Source organism: Alexandromys fortis, unplaced genomic scaffold (assembly GCF_014885135.2).
Source record: "Alexandromys fortis isolate MF-2015 unplaced genomic scaffold, M_Fortis_MF-2015_v1.1 scaffold_65, whole genome shotgun sequence".
NCBI lineage: Eukaryota > Metazoa > Chordata > Mammalia > Rodentia > Cricetidae > Alexandromys > Alexandromys fortis.
Window position 1 is genome coordinate 8,316,452 of NW_026067986.1, and position 17,921 is coordinate 8,334,372.

Below are 17,921 nucleotides of genomic sequence, written 5' to 3' on the forward strand. Positions count from 1 at the left end.
TGCGGATTAAATCTAGTGTGTCCTTCTTGACGCACTAGATTCTGCAAAGAAGGAAAAGACAAGCAATAACGTTTGTCATGGCAACAAAGCTGTGTTTTCCTAGAATAAACACGAACCTCTACACTTTACAAAGTTAATCTTTTCGATGGTCAATCTGTACTCTTTTAAATCTCCCATTAATTGCACCACAAGAAGCTTCGATTTGAATCAAAATACTCAAGGTTGTAAAATCGTTAACATTCATCATGATAGATGATGAATATAGAAATCTCTGCTTTTCAGAGCCAAGTGGCACTGAGAAGTTCTAAGTGCTCTGCCACCTCTCCAGCAACCAATCACACAGATCGTCGTCTCTTACGGTTATATATAACATCTTAGCTTGTGTAAGTCTATTCTACAATGTTCGTAATGATGAAATAGCTTGACACGCTTCCCATTTGTCCTGTTTAAGTTCCTATTGCTGTGATAAACATCGTGATCAAAGGAACTTGTTGGGGGAAAGACTTTATTTGGCTTCCAGGTCACAGCAGTGGGAGTCGAGGCAGGAACTGAAGCAGAGACCAGGGAGGAACACTGTTTACTCCTCTGCCCCCTCTGGCTTCGTCACTTTGCTTTTTTTATATACCCATGACCATACAACCCACAGGGGGCCGGGCCCTCCCTTCCACACCTTCAATCAAACAAACGTCCCTGCTGGGTAATGGTGGCGCACACCTTTAATCCCAGCACTTGGAAGTCAGAGACAGGTGGATCTCTTCTGAGTTAGAGGCTAACCTGGTCTACAGAGCAAGTTTCAGGACAGTCGGGGCTACACAAGAGAAATCATCTCGAAAAACCAAGAGAAAGAGAGTCCCATAGATGTGTCTGCAGAGCAATATAAAGGAGACGTTTGCTTGCTTGTGGTTTCTTGTTCCTAAATGACCTCAACTTCTGTCTCCCTTGGCAACAAGCTAACCAGAACTTCATTAAAAGGTGTGTGGCTGTATTTCAGAAATTTTTTTTTTTTTTTTTGTATATGAGAAGCTACTGCTTATCTTCGGTTTTCATTGTGAAGATTTTTTTTAACTCCCTCCCTCCCCTTTCCACCCCATTTTTTTCCTGCACATGCTGTCGTTGTCCTCTCCTTCCTCTTCACCCCTAGATGCTCCGTGTCTTGGGGTGTTTCAGACTAGGTCTCCACTCATTGGCTGAACTGTTCCTCCCACCTGCTGAATGCCTGCTTTCACAATACTAATATTTTTATTATATTTAATTATATTTATACTAATATTTTATATAACATTTATATTATATTTATACATCTACTCTGCGGGATGTATAAAACCGAGTATTTTTCCTTAATGTCATCGGCCTACGTTATACAGGGATTTTCAAAATTTAGCCTGCACCTGTTTCTGGATCAGAATCAATCCTCGGAGCAGAAAATTTGCTTTTTGTAGTCAATGCTGCGTACACAATCCGGCTCTGTAGGGCATTTTTTTCCCCTACTACTTCATAGAGGCCGGCACGTAAACTAAGGAGATTACAGGACATGATGGGGGCTGTTTTCAGAAACAGACCCCCGCTCCAAGACTTGTGATCATAATCAGTATCCACCAAGGACATGGGAAAGGACAAGGAAAAGGGAGAGGCCTACTTGGAAATACTTTGCTTGTCTAGCAGAGTCGCATTCGCGATGGTCACTAAGGTATTCCCAAGAGCAGACAGCCGTTGCTTGCGATGGCTTCTCGATGGTTCTGAATAGCCCCAGAACCTCCGGAGCGCGAGACGGTCAGGGAAGCTGGGCCGAAGTTGATGGGGAGAACTGGGAGGACCCCAAGCTGGGTAAAGCTGTCTTAAGGCCCTTCCTATACGCAGGCTGCGTCTCAGGAAGACGAGCGTGGGCTGGCGCGGCCTCTGTACATTTTGCTCCAAGGCCACAATCTCGGGATTGATCCCATGAGGACAAATCCTCTAACCTCTCTCGAGATCTCAGTCCAGCAACGTGTTCTGTCACTGCTACCGCGCATCTACTAAATGCCAAGAAAACAACGGGCGCCTTGGAGTGGCTCGAGCCAACGTGCTGGGCTCTGAGGGGCCCAGTCTGGAATCCTATTGTGCAACAAACGTTTACTGAACATCAATTATGAGCCAGGCACCATTCCAAAGACTGGAGATGCAGGGGAAAGAGCAAAACCCCCAAAGAGCTCAGATACACCACCAAAAAGAACCACACCAAAAAGAACGTCCAGATGTCTGTGGAGCGACTTAAAACGAGGCCGGGAAATGAAAACGCCATCCATGCAAATAATTGTTGAAGTTGCTCTTCTGGGACCGGGGCGCCGTTGCTGAGTGTGAGAAAATAAACCGCGGCACCGAAACCAAGGGATGGGAACACAAAATGAATATTCAAATCGGGTGAGGGCCAGCGGGCGACTTTGAATTCATATCCCAGATAACTGGGCTAAGGCGTTCCTGATGCAGGTCAGGTGAAGGCCAGGTGAAGGCAGCAGTGAGGAGGGTGGGGCGCTGGGGCCTCTGGGAACAGATTACGGGGTCGCAAATTGTTGAAAACAATGACCCTTCAGTTCCCATCAGGACCTATCGGATGTCAAGACACGATTCTAAGTCCAGCTGTGAACATAAGTCTGTGTACCAGGGAAACAAAGGAAGGCCAGATGATCTCCCGAAGGTATCAGGAAAGGATAAACAGGCAGCTGGGGTGAGATGTACAAATTCACTTAAGCTAAAAAAAAAAAAACTGAAGCCAGAGAAGGTCGACTCGCCAACATAGAGAGCATAGTGTTGACATCCAGGATAGAAACCTGAAATTTAACATTTAAAGGTCAGCTAGAGAGGGCAACTAGGGTTACATAATGGGACTCTTGTCTGTCTTAAAGAGAAACAAGAGGGGAGGGGGAAGGGTGGATGGGAGAGAAAGCAGCTATGGGTGTTAGGGTCAGCAGAAGGCAATGAAGCGATTGGCCAGGAGGCCCAGGGAAGCCATGACTGGTCAGAAGCCACGAGACATCTCGTGGATTAAGGGACAGGTATGGCTTACTTCGCTGGCTGAGGCAGCCAGATCAGGGGAAGTTTAACTCCCCCTGAATTTTAGACTGAGCAGAGAGGTTCTTAGTGGTTGGGGCAGAACTCCTAATAACTGCAGGCACTAAGCATGAAATTGCACTTACCAGGGAATAAACTCGGGCACAGGAAAGCCTTTATCAGGCTAGTAGGTCAGTTTCCTAACAATTCTTTTCTACAAATAAGAGATCAGAAAGGTGTCAGCCCTAGATGGAGACTCCAAATAGTCGAGTGTGGGGGTGGTGATGAGATGTGGGGGGGTCACGAAGGACAGTTAACGGGGTACGCAAGGGCAGATCAGCAGACTGCTATCAGTTCGATACACAATACAGGGGTGACATAGAGAACGGTCTTTTGATTGATAGGTACCATTTCTGCTTGCAGTGGCGGGAGAGCAAGCAATGGGATAACCACAGAGGAGGCGGAGTCACGATGAAGACACACCCAGGATGGGACTCCTAGGAAACCAACTCTACTGCGCCTCTGCTCTTGGACATCCACTCAACAGAGCTCAGAAGTCAGTTTGTCTGAGAGACTTCTGTGCTGGCCAGAGGCAGGTCAGGCTAACCAACTGACCTTTCTGTGAACGGCTAAGCAGGGGACAGGCACAGTTGAAGGGCCAGAAGATATTTAAATTAGTTCTTAAAAATTCCTCAAGTAGGGAAACGAGTTGACAAGGGCAATGAGCATGCCAAAGCCTAAGACGAGGTTTCTGACGACAACAGCAAACTGAGTTATTTGTGGCTGCGGCTCTTCTGGAGACTGGGGAACAAACTGTTTGGCACACAGACACTGATTGGTTTTTCCTACCAACTCTGAACATCACCCGAGTGTTCTAGAAAATAACTCAATTCTGAGACTGTCTTCAGGGAGTCAGTATCAGGTCCCAGGTTCAGGAGCTCAGTCCTACAGGACTGGTCCTTTAGTGCCCAGCACAAGCGAGGCCTCTGCTCTCTCTCCCGCCATTCATGAACTGGACTCTCACAACACCCCCTCCCAACCCCTTGAGTGTTAAGTGTGCTGAGAGAACTCAAAAGGCTAGAACCCGGAAATAGCCAGGTGGAAGAGATGCGCAGGGCAAGGCACCGGGGTGGAAAGCAGCCTTGCGCGCCTCTGTAATTTCATCCTGCAAGCCCTTCCCGCATCTGCAAGCTGGAACCCATCGCATCTCTAACAGGCTGGGCGGAGCTTCAGCTGCAGCCCACTTCACCCGCTTCTCAGGTGAAACTTCCCCGAAGGCCAGCTCTAATCCTGTACATATCTGGGCTTCCGGTAACAACCCCAGTGCTGAGGCCATCTGGGGAACCCTGCCTGACTCACCCCATGTGTCTCATCTAAAGGAGCCTTGATGGGGAAAGTAAGAATTCCCACAACGCACTAGGAAAGCACGACACCCCACCCGTGAGGCAGCAGCTGTTTATTGGTGGTGACTGTCACACGGTGGAATCACGGGGTGACACAATCTTCCTGAGAGGTTTGCTGCGGTAGGATCTGGAGTCTTCCACATTTATCAGATGCCTTCTCGTTAACGTTCTCCAGTTTTGCAATTCTACATCCAAACTGCATGGCCCGCTTTGGCAGAAGGGCGGAGGCTGTGAGACCGAGTTCCACAGCTGCCAGGCGTAAGATGAGCTTCTCACCGACCCCACGGGGCAAAGTCAGGTCTGCCTTCTCCCACACCGGCAGGGAATTTAGGAAAGACACGACGTTCTCATCCAGGAAAGGAAACCTAAAATTTATTTAAAAAAAAAAAAAATTGAGCGTGACCACTACTAAAAAAAGTCTATTAGTGATTATATAATTTAATAGATAAAATTCAACCACATTAAAAAGGTGTTTCAAAACGTGGCAATTTTATATGCGTTATAAAGAATTCTAAAATCTAAGTAAACTAGCTGTCTATGATATCAAGAAATAATTTCAAGTTGTTTCAGAGTATCCTTGTGGCTGTCCCCGTATATGGCTTGGTCATAAATACCTTCTGTCTGGTTTGAGCATGTCTACAGAAACTGAACTTTAGGGGCATGAAGCCAACATAGAGGGTTCCAAAAGCCTGGACTTGTTACACTGTAAATAAACAAAACTGTAAGAATTTTGTTTATTTACACTTAAATTGCTTGTGCGGCCACAAATTGGTATCCATAACAAATACTACATTTAAAACAGAAACATTCTGCTTTTCTGCTTCCTCACTTTCCCACAAAACCATGGATTTTCTCTGAAGCTGGGTTTTGTTTCCATTACGAGCACATCCCCATCTTCCCTGCCCATCCTCAGAACACAGCAGCTCTGCCGCACTCACTGTCGTAACTGCTCTTCGTACACCGCCACCCGAGCGCAGCACTGGAATAATATCCTAAGGCCTTTGGAATTAACTGTTCCATCAGAAAAAGTAAATTCTCTACTCCTTCATCTGCCTGATGATAATGGATTAAATTCCTCTCTTCCTTTTCTGCAACTCCTGACCCTCTCGCTCACGTTCTTCAAAGGGAGTTTATTTACTTTGTAGAACAGTACTAATTATCTATCTGAAATATAATCTTGAGAAACACAACAGCTATGACAATCTAATCTGGACAAGGACTGGCAACACAGGGACAGCCGGGCAAAGGCAAGCGAGCTTCACTGGAAAGGACTAAGCATGAAATAAAGGCTAGAGACATTCTCAGACAAAGGGAGGTAACTACTGTGATGCCCTCCAGCTCTCATGACGCTTAAACGGCTTCCTCCTCCTTGCCTGCTGAATCCTTCTAACAAAATAACCACTCATTTAAACACAGTGCCATTCATTTTCCTTTTGAGACACGGTCTTGCTACGTAAGCCAGGCTGGTCTCAAACCCATGGTCTCTGGACTCTGCCAGTTAACGTGAACCACCATCAACACAGAGCTCCACAGCTGTGCTCCCCAGACTGCCTCGTCTACCTGTGCTCTTGGCGTTGAAAACTCCTTTTTCACTGTGTCCTAACATCCTAAGTAGGTTGTAGGCAGAAACAATCCAAGATTTCAAAAGCACACACAAAACTGCCTTGGTCTCTGTGAAGATTTTAGGCGATCTAAAACAGTACTAAATCTGCTCAAAAACCACACAAGGGACAGAAATACAGGCCTGGGACCCCCATGGATCACACAGCAGACTGCCTACATGGACAAACCCAGATTCTACAACCCTGCAGGACAAAGTCAGGGTGGGTTTATGGGGCAAAACAAAATCCTTAAAACTGCCTCCACTTGGAAATACACTATGCTGTTTTCACGTCTGTAGTTTTTCATCATGGCCCTAGAAAGAATGACTCAGCCACCTTCTATCGTGAGTGCAGACTTCCTAGGGCTCCCTGGCGCCTTTGGCTCTGCTCTCGACTGTTTACAGGGTAAAGCCGCCGAGACCGTGTGCAAGTGCTCCTGTCCTGATGGGAGCACTCTCCACAGAACAGGAGTAGGACGCCTTCCCTTGTATTTCTACTACAAAGCATCGGAGTAATGAGTGACTCACCTTGCTTCCTTTCCATGGTCACCAATAACTCTGTCGTCGCGACCGAGGTTTCTGGAGGCAATGCGGCCCAGTTCCATGGCTACCTCCTCATTCAGTCCTTCGAGGCCGAGAGCCTGAAAGCGGACACGATGGCGGGAATAACCTGCCAGCTGCTCGTCCGCACCCATACCAGTCAGAATCACCTACAGAAGAGTGAAGAAAGCCAGAGATGTGACCGAGGACAAGAAAAAATAAAATAAATGTTCAACTTTAAAAAAAGTAATATACATTGTATTAAAAAGAATAGATAAAATGCAGTATAGTCTTACAACCTTAAATGTTAAAAGGCTCAAGAGTCAAAATTAGGTCTCGGAAATCCCTCTGAGCAAAAATCCCAGCGCACACCTTTGCAGGGCTCTCGTAAGATCTCGCAGCATCCTGGGTCACTAGGCACCCGATTCCTCTAGCAGCAAACCAGACCGCACAGCCAATGCTGTCGTCCAGAACTGTGTCCAAGGGCTGAACTAAGTGACATATCCGAGCTCTTCTTAGATTTTGTAGCTCTTCAAGAGAAACATTGATTTCAACAAAATTCCATGTCCGAGAAGGGTTGAGAGCCTGCAGTTCCTTGAGTCCTGCTTTCCCTGCGACTCGGTCCGGCACCTCAGCGGCACCCTGACAGAATTCTTCAGACGGGGTCTTGGGACAGCTTTGCTGTTTTGTTTTGATGTTAGGAACACCTGGCCCAGTCTCTCGTTTACCCACAAAAGCCACATTCAGAAGATCAATCGGCTCATCTAAAGGAACATGACGGTCTGCAAGGGCTGCGAGCACCATGGAATCCACACCTCCAGAAAAGAGGATCGCAATGCTTGCTTTCTTATGACAAGCTTGCAAAACGTCCTCTGATGCCGGGTTTTCCTCCCTAGCTAAACACAAGACACGTCTCTTGACTGCAACACTCAGGACATCAATGAACTGCTGAACAACTTTTTTTGTGTGTCCATCCGTCAGAAATGTCTCAAGTGTCTCTCTTGCATGTGGAACACGGGAACTGTCTCTACAGGGAGCTTCCAGGGGAGCTTGAGGCAGCATCTTATTTAAGGGAGCAATTGGTTTTGGAAGATACAGCTGGGCTTCACTTGCTACCACCGATACAAGTGCCGGCAATTCTGCTGGAGTCCAAGTCGGGTAGATAGCACATTCTTCAATAACATTCTGCTCAGAAACGTATTTCCACGGATATAATTTTAAAGTCACACTACTGGAAACAGCAGCAGAATTGAGATCAATTTGGAAAATTCCAGATGCTGGAACTTCTTGCCACTGGTCTGTAAGCCTAGATATCTGGGCTCCAACTGAAGAGAGGCAGAAACTCCTGCCCAGATTATTAAAATGCCAAAGCAAGCTACGGCGGCCAAAGAAGTCCCTACCAAACCATAAGCAATGGCTAGACGCTTGGTAGTATATAAAAGACCAAGGACCTCGGACTTTGGAGAAAAGTGCCAGAATATCAGACTCCGTCTTACAGGCAGAGAGGCTACTGCTCATAACCTGGGTGTCATTGTCCTCTGCTTCAACCTGCACCCCACTAAAAACTTCCCCATTCCATAGGAACACGTTACCACTCGCATCTTCCACAGGCTGGGCAGTCAAAGCACCTCTCAAGTGAAGGACGTGACCGGAAAACAAACACTGATAGTTAACACTAGATTTAAACAACTGCTTGCTGCTATCGGGACCCCGTCGCCTAAGGCTGCACAGCAAATCCTCTCTTAACTCTTTACTGAAGTGCTCAACAGAGAAGCCTACACAACAGCAGATGCCACACATGGCTGTGAAGTCAGGGCGACTGGGTCTTGACTTTGGTCGTCTCTGAGTTTTCTAAGGCTTGGTATTCTTTTATTAGCTCATCCAATGTATCTGTAGGGGGGGAGTGAGAAAAAAGATTGAAGTTCAGAAATGCTTACCTATTAATTCATGGACAAAATAGACTACTTCTCAAGATTCTATGAGTAGATGCCTTGTACAATTGCCAGGAGCAACTCAGAATGCCGTAGGGACAATCAGTGCTGAATTTGGGAATGGTTTCTTTTCACTGAGTGCTTATTTTGGTCCAAGCACTTGGCTAAGCACTTTGCATATCCAACTTTCAAATCTGTCAAGACCTTCCAGGCTCAAAGTATTCCCCCCACCCCGAAAATGAAAAATCAGAAAATGATTTTTTATACTTTAGTCAAAGTATGAAAAAAACTACATGCCTATCTCACTTGGTAAATACAGCAAATACATCTTGAAGTTATGTTTTTACTTCATAAATCTGTGATATAGTTTGATCATACCCACCTCCTCCCCTACCCTCCCTCTCCTTCTACTAGGACGTGGGTAATCTACCAGGAGTCATATCCTTAAGGATACTGACTCTCCTCCCTGGCAGCCTTCACCTGTCAACAGCTCCTCCGTGGCTCAGGTCTCACCCTCCCTCAGAGAAGTTTCTTTTGGCAGTGGACAGCAGGTAAGACAAGAACCACACCTGGTGCGTGCGGAGATGAATGGACTCTGGACCTCCATCTCACCCTCCTGACCCCTACGGCTTGGGGGTCATAGAGGAAAGGGGACAGAAGGAGCACAAGGACAGGAGACCGGGGAGCTCTGCTGCAGTGTGACAGGTGTCTTCAGACCTCACGGGCTTGCTATGAATGGGAACTCACAGCAGCTGCCGGCCCACGGTCCAGCCAGTCAGAATCCCAGTCCCACCCCAGCTAAGGAGTCTTTTCAAAACTGTAGAGATCTTTGGAAGGCTAACCGGAAACAGATCACTGTAATCACACACACGCCCAGATGCGCTCATGCAGATGGGGTTGGGATGAGGTACCATTATGAATCCCCACAAAAAGCCTCTAAGAGGTTTTCTATAGCATTCCACACATAACACCGAGAACAAAACCAAAATGAAGACCGCTCACTTATGCTTTCAGAAAGCATGTCTGCTCGATCGTCAAGAAAGAATATGTTGCTGTTCTGTTGCTGCCTGTACACTTTCTGCAAAAGAAAGTCACAGTATCAGGGCACGATTCGCACGGCGAGGCGCCACAGAACCCTATGAGCACTTACTCTTGAGCTTCAGGCATGTTCAGAACAGTCATTTATCAGATACGAACAGATACCAAGTCACTGACGCTCTGCCACCCAGAGACGGCTGTGTGCACAGCGAAGCCATCCTGCCCCTGTCCCGTCAATGACAAAGCTACCGCAGCCACAGGCTATGGTTTCCTCTTACACGTGTACAGCACGGAGAGCTCTGCTCATCAATGAAGGTTCTTTACATCACCGCACGGGAACAGCGCTAGAGTTCTCTGCCGCCCGCAAACGTCAGACGTTCGCCCGTCTCTTCACCGTTACAGATACAGACGGCTGCCACCGCAATTAAACGCCTACGCGTTTCCCAATTGTCTATGTATCAATTTCTCCGAAAGAAGCCCCAGGTCAAGTCTCCCACAATGTTTAGACATCCTGCCAGTCTGATCTCCCAAAGTTCTGTATTAATTTGCCTTGGCGTCCAATATTCCACAAACGACACTATCAGAAGTGTTGAAAATGTCAGTCCCTAGAGGACTGAGAGAGCTCAAAATCATTTCCTCACTTGGGATGCAATTTTCCACAGAAAAAACCACACATGAAACAGCAGCTGACTGATGAACACGTCGTAGAAAGGGCATTAAATGGGTTAAGTATTTGGAAAATTACAGTTTTCTGTGGAAAAGGAAATAATTCAATTTTTGCTGAAGTGTAATAGGGAAATAATTTTGTCAACTTTGAGATGCATTGGCATATACAGAGGAACAAATGAAAAACAAAAACAAACCAGGACACTTTTGGTTTGAAATCAGTACGTCAGAACTTTGTAACTGTAGCATAAATGATCTAACTCCTAATCTTAATATACTGTATACTAGTCCAGATTCCTGCAGTAACTTACCCGATTCTTCTTCAGGTTAGAGAGTTCATCCACAATGATTTTTTGCTCTTTAATCTATGAAAACAAAGAAAAAGCTAAGGTAGAAGTTTCCAAAGTATGTTCAGTAGGGATATTCTAAGTAATGGGCCTAGGGGCTGACACATATACCCACCACCTGTCTAAACAGATACTATACAGGGGCCACAGCACCCAGAGGGGCTCCTTGGCAAACAGCTGGAGAAGGAAAGGCTTAGGCATGCCAGGAGCCAGCTACCCCAGGGCTTAAACCTTTAACCTAAGTGAGACACTGTCTACCAAAATTAGTACCAGTTAGTTTTATAACGTCTTGCTGTAAATTAAAACAAAGAGAAAGAAAACGAATGTGGGCTCCTCCCTTTGCGTAGATGACAATCAGTCATTCAGAAAAAAATAAATGGCACTGACGGCCCTACCTGCGGAGAGAAAATGTCATTTTCCACCTCCGCACTTATTCTATTTTGTACGGCCAAGACGGATCTTCAAGCTGGGCTTGTGCTGATCACCAGTTGAAGCCTAAGTAGGCAATGCCTCTTGGGCAGCATCACACGCCACGACACACAGTATTAAGAGGTAGAGTATTTTGAAAACTCACAGACACCCTCTTCAGTGTGCAACCCTTACGTCTCCACACCGCCAGAGGTGACAGTTGCGGTAAGGAACTAAAAAGCCACAGGCGCTCATCTTCCTGGAGCCTCAAGTCTGCTTCTACAGTGTTTTAGGAATGACGGGTATACAAACATCTCACTTTAGCTGGTACCAAAGAAAACTGTGATACCGTGGGAATAAGGGCCACATTCAAGGGGCGGGAGGGGGGAGGAATGTAGAATTTAGCACATTTAACACCTGAAAAGACTGTACGCACATCCCTCCACTAACCATGTCTAAAGATTTTGTCTGTAATCGGAAGTTAATGGTAGGGTTCTGCATGGCGGTGCACCCCTGAAATCTCGGCTCTTGGGCAATGGAATGAGGCCATGCTCCCCTCAAAGAAGAGTTTGAGCCTGGCCTGAGCGACATGAAAACCCTATCCCGAAGGAAGCGAGAGCGGGAGAAAGGCAGGCAGATTAAAATCCTAGGGTCCTATGTAGAGACGACTGCAAGTCTACAGGGACGCCACAGGCGCAGGCACAGCCGCGGGGCCCGCCGCCCGCGTCCCGGAGCCCCAGACCCGCCGCACCTTGCTGCCCAGGGCCTTGCTGTGTGCAGTCGCCGTGGGCGCGGGCACCGGCGCGGCGCAATCGTCGGCGCGCACCCCACGGCCGGGCATCTCCACGCCGCGCCGCACACCGGGGAACCGCGGCCGGAAGGGGCTGACCGGAAGCGTGAGCTCCCGTGAGTCCCGCCCCTTCCGCCACCTCAACCAACGGAGTCTGCACTTTGACGCGTGCGCAGTCGAGGACGCTCGCGGGAGGGGTGGGGATGTGGGGTGGAATGGGCGGTAAAAGGGTGTACGCATGCGCACTGGTTTTAGGCCAACAAAATTGCCTGGTTGTGGAGTTTATGGATTTTCTATAACGTCCCCTAGCGAATCCTATGTAAATAATAATAGTAATTATTATTATTTTATTATTTTATAACAACAACAACAGCAACAATCATAATCATCATCTCGCTCTCACATCCAAATAGACCATAGAAGTAAAAATAACAGACAAGGTAGGAAGCTGCAGTGCTGATTTCAGGCACACAATGCTGGCGATAGGACTGAACAGAGTTAGACTTTAAGGCTTTTGACTCCTTGTGGTTAAAACTGCCACATGAACTATATATATATAGCTTTAGATGAATTTTGGGTGAATTTTGGATGCTCTGTTCCATACAACTTCCCAGTCAAGTCTAGAAATAGGCGAGAGAGATTGATGAGCGCTTTCCAGCGCTTCTGGGTTTTAAACCGAAAGGCATGTGGTAAAGAGTTGAGTTCAATTAAAGACATTTTTAACTAGGCTTAAGTATTTCTATTACATGAATCAAAAGACCCCCGAGCCCTTTTAATTTATTTATTTCAGTAATTTTCATTCATAAATTTTGCTTTCTTGAAAAATAGAAGTTTTTACAAATTTTCTAAGTATATAATAAAAATACTGCGCCTCTTAAGAATTAGAAGGAAAGTTGTAAATTATAGGAATAACTGGAAAGGAACCCACAGGAAAGGGTGTTCTTGCTGGAAATCAAAATCAGCCCTGTAGACAGTTCCTTCCACAGTTACCCTGACAACCCAGCTGATTACTGCATCAAACACTTGCAATCGCAAAACTCAGCAGGCAGACACAGGAAGGTCTTTCCCTGGTCCATGACTTGTTTGCTTTATCAGTGAGCAGAGGTTCTCCACTCTGGTGGGGACCAGTTTCCCACCTATGTGCTTTATAAGGAATAAGGGACTTTGGGATTAAATCTAAAACACGATCACAACACCTTTTCTCTTGTACATATAGAAGTGTGATTCTTTGAGATTTCACATGTAGACTTGTGTTTGAGATAACCTAAAAAATGCATTTCATTTGAGAGGACAGGCAAGAAACTCACACAGGACAAAAAGATTGTAATCCGGACAGACATTCAATATGGTTATGAACAAAACAAAGTGACACTGTTTTAGAAATGAAGAAATATATTAATACAAAGCCAGGAAGCTTCCGAAAGACTTTAAACTCTGTATTTCCTTTTGGCTGTTGGCAAAGAAATTGGGCCAAGCTAGTTCATTTATAAGAGAGATGTGAAGCTCTTGATAATTCTTACCAGGATTTTGTGAAGATCTAGGAAATTTGGTTGGATTGCAAAGGCTGAAAGGTACGGAGAAAGATAAATTACCTTCAAAAAGAAGGAACACACAGGCTTTAAAAAGCAAGAAGACTTCTAGTCATCCTAGGAGTTTTGGTGAAGCTTAAACAGCATGTGAGGTAGCAAGGTATGCAGGCTTAGGGAAGGAGCCTGTGCAGAAGACAGAAGCCTGTGCAGAAGACAGAAGCCTGTGCAGAAGACAGACAGCCTGTGCAGAAGACAGACAGCCTGTGCAGAAGACAGACAGCCTGTGCAGAAGACAGACAGCCTGTACAGAGGACAGACAGCCTGTGCAGAAGACAGACAGCCTGTGCAGAAGACAGAAGCCTGTGCAGAAGACAGACAGCCTGTGCAGAAGACAGACAGCCTGTGCAGAAGACAGACAGCCTGTGCAGAAGACACCAGCCTGTGCAAAAGGCAGACAGTCTGTGCAGAAGACAGCAGCCTGTGCAGAAGACAGACGCCTGTGCAGAAGTCAGACAGTCTGTGCAGAAGACAGACAGTCTGTGCAGAAGACAGTCTGTGCAGAAGACAGACAGCCTGTGCAGAAGACAGGCAGCCTGTGCAGAAGTCAGATAGTCTGTGCAGAAGACAGACAACCTGTGCAGAAGACAGACAGCCTGTGCAGAAGACACCAGCCTGTGCAGAAGACAGGCAGCCTGTGCAGAAGTCAGATAGTCTGTACAGAGGACAGACAGCCTGTACAGAGGACAGACAGCCTGTACAGAGGACAGACAGCCTGTACAGAGGACAGACAGCCTGTGCAGAAGACAGACAGCCTGTACAGAGGACAGACAGCCTGTGCAGAAGACAGACAGTCTGTGCAGAAGTCAGACAGCCTGTACAGAAGACACCAGCCTGTACAGAGGACAGACAGCCTGTACAGAAGACAGACAGCCTGTACAGAGGACAGAGTCTGTGCAGAAGTCAGACAGCCTGTGCAGAAGACAGACAGCCTGTACAGAGGACAGACAGCCTGTGCAGAAGACAGCAGCCTGTGCAGAAGACAGACAGTCATTGCAGAAGACAGACAGCCTGTGCAGAAGACAGACGCCTGTGCAGAAGACACCAGCCTGTGCATAAGACAGTCTGTGCAGAAGACAGACAGTCTGTGCAGAAGACAGACAGCCTGTGCATAAGACAGTCTGTGCAGAAGACAGACAGTCTGTGCAGAAGACAGACAGCCTGTGCAGAAGACACCAGCCTGTGCAAAAGGCAGACAGTCTGTGCAGAAGACAGCAGCCTGTGCAGAAGACAGACAGTCTGTGCAGAAGTCAGACAGTCTGTGCAGAAGACAGCAGCCTGTGCAGAAGACAGACAGTCTGTGCAGAAGTCAGACAGTCTGTGCAGAAGACAGACGCCTGTGCATAAGACAGACAGTCTGTGCAGAAGACAGTCTGTGCAGAAGACAGACAGCCTGTGCAGAAGACAGGCAGCCTGTGCAGAAGTCAGATAGTCTGTACAGAAGACAGACAGCCTGTGCAGAAGACAGGCAGCCTGTGCAGAAGTCAGATAGTCTGTGCAGAAGACAGACAGCCTGTGCAGAAGACAGACAGTCTGTGCAGAAGACAGACAGCCTGTGCAGAAGACAGTCTGTGCAGTCTTGGAGTCAGGAGGAAACTTGATTAATCAAGGAATAATAAGACCAATAAGTAAAATTAGTTCATGAACTGGGAAAATGGGAGGGGGGTCATAGCAGAGAATGGGAGGCAGTAGGCGGGTGGGGCCAGAGCCCTGGAACCTCTGCAGTGCTAAGCACTCGCCATACACAGCTCTAAGGTGTGTCTTATTTTTACCATGGAGCATACACAAGTCTGCAGATTCATTTCACACACAGAAGGAGCTTCCACCAGAACACGCCTAAGGGAAAGGACAGGTCAAACTACAGCAGAATGCCTTGACTCAGATAAACTAAGTGAAAAGGTTCAGTAAAATGTTAGTGGTATGGGTCAGCCAATAAGCAGAGCGTGGCGTAAACACAACAGAATATACTCTCAACTGCGAGTCTCCATCAACTGTGAGTCTCCATCAACTGTAGAAAAGGCAAAGGCCTGATGACTTTCCTCCTCCCAACTTGTGGTGAAATCTAAGAAAATTTACCTAGATTGTAGAGGGGAAAGAGGATGGGGAAAGGAAACATACAGCCTCCTCATGCTTTTTTTTTTTTTTCCTTTCTTGCTGTGTAGTTCAGGTTGGCTAGTAACTCACTAGATGGCCCAGGGTGAGCTTTAAATAGAGAGCTTCTCAAGTGCTGGGATTGCCAGCGTGTGCTGCCTCACCCAGGGAGATAAGGTTCCTGTAAAAAAAAAAAAAAGAAAAAAGGGAACAGGAAAATCAGGTAGTTTCTGTATGGGTGTGATGTAGGTCAAACATGAGGTTATTGGCAGCTGTGGCTTCACTGGGCTTTTTTCACTTAATGTCATAACTGTAATTCCCTCCATGTCACATAGGACAACTTATCTACCTCCCTCTTCTCCTCCTTTTCATTTTGTTCTTCTTAATGATTTAAGAGTATTATGTGGATTTATGTATTATACTTTCTTTGTCCATTCATCAGATAGTAGATAACAATGTTTATTTACATCTGTTATAGACATAAATAATAAACAGAAATATAGCTAGTATCCACTTATGGATAAGTACATACCATATTCATCTTTTTAGGTTTGGGTTACCTCACTCAGGATAATGTTTTCTAATTCCATCCATTTGCATGCAAAATTTAAGATGTCATTGTTTTTTTTGTTGTTTGTTTGTTTTTACAATGAGTACTACTCTAATGTGTAAATGTGCCACATTTTCTTCATCCATTCTTTGGTTGAGGGGCATCTAGGTTGTTTCCAGATTCTGGCTGTTACAAATAATGCTGCTAAGAACATAGTTGAACAAATGCCTTTGTAGTATGATTGAGCATCTTTTGGGTATATGCCCAAGAGTGATATGGCTGGGTCCTGAGGTAGGTTGATTCCCAATTTTCTGAGAAACCACCATACTGATTTTTCCAAAGTGATTGTATGAGTTTGCATTCCCACCAGCAATGGGTGAGTGTTCCCCTTACTCTACATTCTCTCCAGAGAATTGGTGTTTTTGATCTTAGCCATTCTGACAGGAATAAGATGATATCTCAGAGTTGTTTTGATTTGCATTTCCCTGATGGCTAAGGATGTTGAACATTTCCTTAAGTATCTTTTGGCCATTTAAGATTCTTCTGTTGAGAATTCTCTGTTTAGTTCTGTACCCCATTTTCAAATTGGGTTATTAAGTATTTTGATGTCTAATTTCTTGAGTTCTTTATATATTTTAGAGACTAGTCCTTTGTCTGATGTGGGGTTGGTAAAGAATTTTCCCACTCAGTAGGCTTGCCTTTTTGTCTTATTGACCATGTCCTTTGCTTTACAGAAGCTTCTCAGTTTCAGGGGGTCCCATTTATTTATTGTTGCTCGCAGTGTCTGTGCTACTAATGGGCTCAGTTCACCCATAAGAGACACAGGCTAAGAGAATGGATACAAAAACAGGATCCAGCCTTCTGCTGTATACAAGAAACATTTTGTATTTTTTATGGTATAGGACTTTCATTTCTGCTAAATAGTTCCTAGATAGTTAATGTTTAATACAAGGTGGCTATTATGAGTGAGGCTGCCTTATTGATTTTTTGGGTAAATCAATACTGGTGTATGACAACAATACCAGGTTTTGTGTATTGGCTCTGTGTTCTGCCACTTTGCCGAATTCACTTCTTCAGAGAGTTTTTGGTGGGATCTTTGGAATTTGATGAAGCATCTTCTCATCTGCAAACACTGTCCGTCTCATTTCCTCCTTTCCTATCTGAATGCCCTTTATTTTTTCCTCTTACCTAACAGCTCTGGCTAGGACTTCTAGTCCCATTCTGGGTAAGAGTGTTGAAAGTGCCATCCTGGCCCTTTGCCACATCTCAGAGAAGCATCTCTTAGCTCCCACCCCCGATGGTTACACATACTTTTAATATGTTGAGGCCCATTCATTTTTTTCTATAGATATTTTTTCCAGAGTGTTTTTAATCATAAAATGACATTAGATTATTGTTCTAATTATGTATTCTCCTGTTTTCTTGCATGCTATACAAGTGGTTCGTCACTGAGCCACATCTACAGCTGGGTGTGTTATCAAATGCTTTTTCTACATGTATTGAAATGATCATATGTGTAGCATGATTAATAAAAACCCAAAGACATACACTAGGGTTCAATCTCAAGGTCAGAAAAGCAAAACAGCCAGCCATTGGCTCTTACCTCTACCTCACTCCAAAACAGTGATCCTACCTCCAGGAATCTCAGATTGAGACTGTGTGTGAGAGCTGTCTCCTCCTGTCTGATATTCCTCTCTAGGGCTGGGATTAAGGTTGTGCACCACTACCGCCCGGTTTCCACGTCTAACTAGCGTGGCTACCAGGATTAAAGGTATGTGCCACCGCTGCCTGGCTGATAGTGTGGCTGTTTTACTCCCTGGACTTCAGCCAAGCTTTATTTATTAAAATACAAATGAACTATCACTACAATATGACGTTTGTCCTTCGTTGTGTTGATTTATATAGTATGTTTATATGTTTCTGTAGGCTGAATGATCCTTGCATCCA

The 17,921-nt window shown here is 45.7% G+C and overlaps 2 protein-coding genes across 2 annotated transcripts; both read right to left on the bottom strand.

Moving 5' to 3' along the window:
- Window positions 1-4,465: 4,465 nt before the first annotated feature.
- Window positions 4,466-8,367, bottom strand: Asnsd1 (asparagine synthetase domain containing 1). The gene is made up of 3 exons (XM_050159321.1): window positions 6,940-8,367; window positions 6,556-6,737; window positions 4,466-4,792 (listed from the first exon to the last, which is right to left on the bottom strand). Exons 1-3 carry the CDS (start codon window positions 8,365-8,367, stop codon window positions 4,510-4,512), a joined length of 1,893 nt encoding a protein of 630 aa, XP_050015278.1. The 3' UTR covers window positions 4,466-4,509.
- On the bottom strand, window positions 8,309-11,859 carry Asdurf (ASNSD1 upstream open reading frame). Its single transcript, XM_050159322.1, has 4 exons — window positions 11,709-11,859; window positions 10,514-10,567; window positions 9,501-9,576; window positions 8,309-8,457 (listed from the first exon to the last, which is right to left on the bottom strand). The coding sequence occupies exons 1-4, from the start codon at window positions 11,796-11,798 to the stop codon at window positions 8,378-8,380; spliced, it is 300 nt and encodes a 99-aa protein (XP_050015279.1). The 5' UTR covers window positions 11,799-11,859; the 3' UTR covers window positions 8,309-8,377.
- Between the last annotated feature and the right edge of the window lie 6,062 nt (window positions 11,860-17,921).

What these genes read in the sequence shown, in the direction of transcription:
- Asnsd1 (XM_050159321.1), bottom strand. Translation starts at nt 8,367, where the DNA reads ATGTGTGGCATCTGCTGTTGTGTAGGCTTCTCTGTTGAGCACTTCAGT. An exon ending in CTTACGAGAGCCCTGCAAAG is followed by an intron (nt 6,738 to 6,939) that starts GTGTGCGCTGGG and finishes ACTCTTCTGTAG; the next exon opens with GTGATTCTGACTGGTATGGG. An exon ending in GACCATGGAAAGGAAGCAAG is followed by an intron (nt 4,793 to 6,555) that starts GTGAGTCACTCA and finishes AATAAATTTTAG; the next exon opens with GTTTCCTTTCCTGGATGAGA.
- Asdurf (XM_050159322.1), bottom strand. Translation starts at nt 11,798, where the DNA reads ATGCCCGGCCGTGGGGTGCGCGCCGACGATTGCGCCGCGCCGGTGCCC. An exon ending in GCAAGGCCCTGGGCAGCAAG is followed by an intron (nt 10,568 to 11,708) that starts GTGCGGCGGGTC and finishes TTGTTTTCATAG; the next exon opens with ATTAAAGAGCAAAAAATCAT. An exon ending in CATGCTTTCTGAAAGCATAA is followed by an intron (nt 8,458 to 9,500) that starts GTGAGCGGTCTT and finishes CCCCCCCTACAG; the next exon opens with ATACATTGGATGAGCTAATA.